This window comes from Cyprinus carpio, chromosome A10 (assembly GCF_018340385.1).
Source record: "Cyprinus carpio isolate SPL01 chromosome A10, ASM1834038v1, whole genome shotgun sequence".
Taxonomy (NCBI): Eukaryota; Metazoa; Chordata; class Actinopteri; order Cypriniformes; family Cyprinidae; genus Cyprinus; species Cyprinus carpio.
This window is the reverse complement of record NC_056581.1, coordinates 15225576-15232885: the sequence shown is the minus strand read 5'-3', so window position 1 is coordinate 15232885 and position 7310 is coordinate 15225576. Positions and strand designations below refer to the sequence as shown.

Sequence of the window (7310 nt, the reverse complement as noted above, 5' to 3'; positions counted from 1 at the left end):
TGTGCATAAAGACAAGTAAAAGTTATAAACCCAGATGATGAGTGGAAAGCGTGTTTTGAAAGGTTCAGTGTGAAGGAACTCTACAATTTCTAAATACATGATACAGTTACAGCTGTGATGGGTATACTAATATGTAGAGCACCCATATGTCACACTCACTATGGGCCTCAGTTATAAAATGTTGCATATAAACCATCTTAAATTTGTTCATTTCGTTTCATTTCTCAAAAGTGCGTAAAAAAATGAACATGCACACAAAAGCATTCTTCCAGATGTGACATTTATTAATCACAAATCTGGAGTCAGATCTCCGCCTTGTAAACGCTCCCTAATTAATTATTAATTAATCATTACCATATAAAAGAGCACACTCCAATATCCAAATTTCTATGCTTGATTATGATGAGCACAAAGAAAGAAACAAACAACAAAAAAAAACTTTACTGTGTCAGAAATTGAGGTCCTACTGGCGGTGGTAGAGGTTCATGCAGGGACGCTTTTTATTTAGTAATGTGTAATTATTTTGTGGACAAACAATATGTGTGTGGTTATATTTTTTCTACAATCAAAATTACAGTACTACTTCTAGAATCAACAGGAATATTATTTTTATTATTAATAATAGTAATAATAGTTATTAGGTTTCCAAAAGTAAGAATAAACTACAAATTCAAGTAAAATTTTCAGACATCTTATAAAAAGTGAGCCATCCTACTTTTAAAAACACTTGCTATGACAACAAATAAAAAGTTTAGTATCACGAAATTCTTGCAAAACGTAAAAAAAAAGAAAAAAAAACTTACTGAACGAAAAATAGGATATTTCATATCAATAAAATAAATTATTACACTAAAAAAAAAAAAAAAAAAAACTGCATGTGATTTTGCATTTCTTTATATTTACACAGTTTACTAATGCTGCTCAAATGTGCAATTAATGTACTGACACAAAAATATATAGTGTATTTTATAGGCTACAAATATAACTGATGTAAATGACAAAAACACATTTTAAGGCTGATGTCTCTATTCATTTTTCACAGAAGCAAAGCAGCAGATGTTATAAATAAAAACAGTTAACGATGTTATTGAACTGAATAGGCTATATTAAAACCGTTATTTCACAATATAGGCCTATTCTTATAAGCCACACAGAGAAAACAGTCTGAAGACTTCGCAAGTTCTCTTGTAAAATAAAATAATAATGAAAAAACAACCCTGGATAAACTGTGTACAGAAAGCGAGTAAAGAACTCTCAACATAAGGCTGCTAAAAAGGTCAGTTTAATCTTGCAAAAACTGCGGTTAATTAACAAATCTGACTACAATGCACAGTTAATCTCTCACACTGCATCTTTGCTGTTTATGATGAATTTGGTGCTTGCACGTACACCACTTTTATTATTATTGCAGCTTAGATGTTTAAATAGCTGCTGTACTCCCACTTTGCCACAATGAAAAATGCGTATGCCAGCTCAGACCCTGATGTGGTGGTAAGTACTTTTCCAAATCAAAGATCGTTTTTATAAAAATGAACGTTGCTGTGGATTTTATTGTACGCACACTCTAAACTCAAATCTGTTCGTACGCACATTTTTATAAACGAGGCCCTCTGTGTTTTATTTGCACCAGTTCCCTTTGTTGTCATGGTTGTTAATTGTTTAGTTATTTAGTTCAGGTGTGTGTGTCTCATTATCAGTTCTGTGTCAGTTCAGTTGTCTGCTGTTGTCAGTGTGTACAATGTGTTGCACTGTTGGATTTTACCATGTAGATCATTAAAGACTGTTATTCTTTATCTTCTTCTTCATCATGCGTGTGATTACCTCACAGCTGTGAAACCATACAGGTCAAAAATTAACCTTTTTTATTTTTTACATGTGAGGGACTACAGTATATCTTCCAGTATATGTGTAGCACTTGACTATTTTAATTAATAAAATAATGTTTTAATGTTTTAATACTGTTTTTTAATTTAATTTATTTATTTATTATTATCATTATTATTATTATTATTTGTATTTAATTGATTCAATGTTATAGTAGTTATTTGATAAAAACAATTTTAATTCAAATTAAGTTGTTAACTTATCCTCTTTTCCTGAATGTAATGGGTATGTCTTTCTTTATCATAACAAAATTATAAGAAACTGTAAAGCAATTATTCTATATAACTCTATGTAACTATATTAACAAACATATCTGTTAAAATTGCTATCCTGAGGCTGGTTTATACCAGTGTATATCCTACCAGTGTTAGTGTTATAATGTATAGTAAATAATTAATATTCATTATTTATTTGTAAAAAAAAATATTAATAATAATAATAATACATAAAATAAATAATTAAATATCATTATTCAGCATCAGTGTGGGAGGTAGATGGGTTGGTCAGTCTGATCCAGACACTGTATAAATGAAAGGACATTAAGGAGAGCAGAACAAACTCCTAACAGGAGGAGACTCACTCATGGCCTATGAGACAGAAGATCATGAGATTCAATACTGCTTTCCTGCCATCAACTCATCATGTATCAAGGGAAAACGCTCCAGTCATGAATCCAATATCATGTATGTGTTTTTTTCATTGCTGTCAGCATGGACTGTGTTTCTGAACCTGCTGGTGATCATCTCCATCTCTCACTTCAAGAAGCTTCACACTCCAACCAACCTGATCATTCTCTCTCTGGCTGTGGCCGATATGCTTGTAGGGCTTATTGTCATGCCTGTGGATGCCATCAAGCTAATTGAGACATGTTGGTACTTTGGAGACACTTTCTGTGATGTGTTTATGATAATCATGGGACTGCTTCTCTCAACATCTATTTGTAATTTAGTTTTAATTGCTGTCGATCGTTATGTGGCTGTGTGTCACCCTTTATTGTACCCACAGAAAATAACAATGACTAAAACTTTAATAAGCATCTGTCTCTGCTGGTTTTTCTCTTCAAATTACAATATTGGCTGTTTAGTTAGTGGCAGATATTTTGAAGCTTCCCAAAGATCAGATGCATGTTATGGAAAATGCTATTTAGTAATAAGTTTTTCTGGGACATTCACTGACCTTTTCTTTTCCTTCTTGTCACCTTGTACCTTGATTATAACTTTGTATTTGAGGATTTTTTATGTTGCACATCAGCAAGTGAAAGTTTTGAACTCTCTGATGAAGAGTGGTAAATGTGTAACGGAAGGATCAGTGAGGAGGAAATCAGAGAGCAAAGCTGCACTGACATTAGGAATCATTGTGACAGTTTATCTGATTTGCTATATTCCCTACTATATACTGTCTGTAACAGGTACTACAGTAATATCTTCTGCCACAATTACATTTCTATTATGGACTTTGTATGTTAACTCCGGTCTAAATCCTCTTATCTATGCTTTATTCTACCGCTGGTTTAAAATATCAGTAAAATACATCTTAACATTTAAAATATTCGAGTCAGCGTCCTCTCTCATTGACATTTTTACAGATAATTAATGATTTTTGTGGAGGATAAAGCACAATCTCTAATGCTAACATATAGTTCTGAAGTCTTAGTTTGAGTTTTAAATTTAATGTGGAAACATTCATTAACAGAAGAAATAAACAAGTACTTACAATGATACTCTTGTGTTTCATTCTATGTTCTTGTCATGGCCTTATTTTTTATTTGGTTGAGATGATTTTTAACATTGCAACATGAAACATGTTGATAGTTTTGTTTGTGTTTAATGTTCATTCTCTGTATATGTTGTAAGTAATATGTATCATATGTTGGTCTGGACAGTCACAGACACACTGTATTCAACCATGTGACCACTGAGTGTGAAGTTCAGATATTCTGTTTCACTGTGTCTACAGAACAGGGTCATCGACGTTCATGATAAATGTATTGCAGAGTGTGTGGTTTTGAATATATGTTTAATGATGTTTATGAAGTTGAATTGTATTGATGTAGGCTTTGACACTGCTGTACAGTATTAACTGTCATTAACAATTATATGTGCTTTGTAAGTTCATTTAGTTTATATAAAGCTCAGTGTGGTGATTAATTTAGTTTTGGTTATCTGCATAAAGTTAAATCTGGGTATACTTGATTTTTATTAAAGTTTATAGTTATTTACATTTTATATAACATTTATATTTTAATAAATATGAAATACATGTTAAAATGTTAATAATAAATATAATGTAAATAAAAATATATAGCACTAAAAGGCAGTGGCGTTTCCACATTGAAATACACCCTGAGCGAGTACACTGAATTACACCCTACCCCCCCCCACCAAAAAAAAAAAATAAATAAATAAATAAAATAAAAATAAAAATATTTTATTATAACAACATAAGTGAATGAGAAAATTATATTTCTCAATTGCACAAATCCTTCATTAGAACATTTGAAAAACACACTTAAGAGAATCCAGTTATTTATCTATTGCAATTACAACTCCACCTCCAACATTGAAAAAAGACAATGAACACAATTCTGCACAAAATATGACTGTATAAGTTATGAGAACATAAATAAATATACACCATGTACATAAATGTGCCAAAAATGTATACAATCAGATATATTAAAAATGTATGAGCAGGTTTTTTTTTTTTTTTTTTTTTTCATGTCATCACAGTGTGTAGAGCATAAGAAACAAATGGTAAACAAACCTTTTTGAAAAATGATATTTTATTCATACGTTATGGTATGTCCTCTGTAGTGGATACTAGGACACAGTTGTTTAAAAAAATAAAATGAAATTAAATTATATGTATAGGTGTAAGTTCTGTTTTGGGTTTTTTTTCTTGTTCATTGTTTTCATGTCTTTTTTTTTTTGTTGTTTGTTTCATGCTGTTAGTGTCATGCTTCCCTTGCCCTCTTGTCTTCATGCTATTGGTTCCTCTTGTTCATTGTGTCATGTTCTGATTGGTTGTCTTAGTCATGTGTCTTGTTCCCCATTGGTTTGTTGTCATGTGACCTGTATTGTTTGTTATAAGTAGTCATGGTTTTGCCATTGTACCTTGTCGTGTATTTAATGTTGTAACCTGCTGTCGGTGAGTCTAGTCTGGTTTCGTCAAGTCTGTTCATGCCTCGTCAAGTCAAGTCTGTTCATGTCAAGTCTGTTCAAGTCAAGTCTCTATTTGGAAGTTTGGATTGCACCTTGTAAATAAACTGCACTTGGGTTTATCTACACTCGCCTTCAGTGGACTCATTACAGAATACACGACCGCCAAAATGAACCCAGCAGTTGTTTGTCTCCTCCGCCTTCGTCAAGGTAAACAGGCTATTGAGGAATATGTTCAGGACTTTTGTGGTTTGTGCCAGTTGGAGGATTTTAATGACGTAGCGCTTAAGGACATCTTTCGAATGGGTTTAAATGAACCCATTCATTCTCAGTTGCCTGGGGGAAAGATTTGTTGGTCACTGGAGGAATATACTGACCATGCTCTTTTGCTGGCTGGTTCATCATTTACTGAGGGGATTGCGGATGAGGAACACTGCAATCCTGCAATGCCTGCCAAACCAGAGTCTGCTCATGTCATATCTGCGACTCCAGGACCTGCTCACCACATGCCAGTTAAGTCACAATTTACTCCTATCATGTCTACCAAGTTAAAGTCTGATTACATCATGTCTGCCAAGCCAGAGCCCACTAACATCATGTCTGCCAGGGTTTGCTCACATCATGCCTACCAAGTCAGCACCTGATCACGTCACATCTGCCAAACCAGAGCCTGCTCACATCATGCCGGTTACTCAGGAGATTCTTAACAACATGGCCACCATTCAAGAGCTCCATTGCAAGATGGCCACCACACAAGAGTCTCTTTGGAAAATGGCCGCCGTTCTAGAGTCTCTTGCCAGTGTCAAGCCAGTGCCCCCAGAGGAGGCAGTGTCCATTGCAGAACCTCCACAGGAGGCGGCTTCCGCTGCAGAACTTTCCGAGGTGGTGGTGCCCACCTTTGAACTCTCTGCCTGTCCTGTCATGGCCCAGGAGGCCATCCACGAACTCTCTGCCTGTCCCGTCACGGCCCAGGAGGCCGTCCAAGAACTCTCAGCCTGTTCCGTCACGGCCCAGGGGGCCGTCCACAAACTCTCTGCCTTTCCTTTCACGGCCAAGGAGGCCATCCACAAACTTACTGCCTGTCCTACCACGGCCACGGAGGCAGTCCATGAACTCACTGCCTGTCCTGCCATGGCCACGGAGGCCGTTCATGAACTCACTGTCTGTCCTGTCATGGCCACAGAAGCCATTCAAGATCTCTCTGCCGGCTCTGTCACAGCCAAGTGGTCCATTCATGTCTCTGCTCCGCCATGGCTTCCTGCTCTGTCTGCACTACCATGGCTCCCCGCTCTGCCTGCACTTCACTTGGGTTCATCTACACTCGCCATCTGCACCGCACTTGGGTTCATCTACACTTGCCTTCAGTGGACTCATTACAATAGGCAAAAACAATAGGATTACTTTTTGGGTTTCAGGATTTTTTTTTTTTTAACTAAAATTTGTATAAAGATGATTCTCAACTATGTTATGAAAGATATAATGGAATGAATTGATACACCATTTTACTTTATGCAATATGTGGGTAAAATGACCATAAATTAATATTCCCAGTCAATGCAATGTATCTTTACACTGTATCTAATTTGCATATTAATGTGTTCTTGGAGCAACATTTAATGTAGAATTGTAATAATTGGCAACATTTTAATAATAATATCTAATATTTCATAGGAAAATTGATGTATAATTTATTTCCATATTCACTTTTTGTATCTCCCAAAATGCCTGATAAACATGATTTAAGTCCCAATGTCCTCTACAGTGGAAATCAATTCCCTGCTCTGTAACAGAAAGTCATTTTTTGATTTGAAATCCCATAACGTTTTGACATAACGTCTGAGATGTTGGTTTATTAAATACAATTTGAAAAGTAATCCGATTTAAATTATAATTACACAGATTTAAAAATTCCGTTGGCTAATTACAGGGCCTAACGTTAACCCAACTGATGGAAATAAATAATAACTGAACCTGTAACAGTTTTGTTGCAAAGCAGAATATTATGGTGAAACTGTTCCCCGCGCCACGCCACGCAGCGCCCCGTTCCCCTTTCCCCTTCTCACACAGCTTCTGTGCACGGCACCTTCTCAGCAAGCAGGGGCGCCAATCTGCCAATTCCCCGCACAGTGAAGTGATAGATAATAGAAAACTGCTTCGCGGCGGCGGCGCAGAGGATTATTATTATTATTATTATTATTATTTTAACTACACGTGCCGCCCCCCATGTATCATGAAAAACATGCCGGTGTTGTGCCGAATTCTTCACCC

The 7310-nt window shown here is 35.6% G+C and overlaps 1 protein-coding gene across 1 annotated transcript; it reads left to right on the top strand.

Moving 5' to 3' along the window:
* Positions 1 to 2376: 2376 nt before the first annotated feature.
* On the top strand, positions 2377 to 3477 carry LOC109059976 (trace amine-associated receptor 13c-like). The gene has a single exon (XM_042765751.1). The coding sequence runs from the start codon at positions 2467 to 2469 to the stop codon at positions 3475 to 3477; it is 1011 nt and encodes a 336-aa protein (XP_042621685.1). The 5' UTR covers positions 2377 to 2466.
* The last annotated feature ends 3833 nt before the right edge of the window (positions 3478 to 7310 follow it).

What these genes read in the sequence shown, in the direction of transcription:
- LOC109059976 (XM_042765751.1), top strand. Translation starts at nt 2,467, where the DNA reads ATGGCCTATGAGACAGAAGATCATGAGATTCAATACTGCTTTCCTGCC.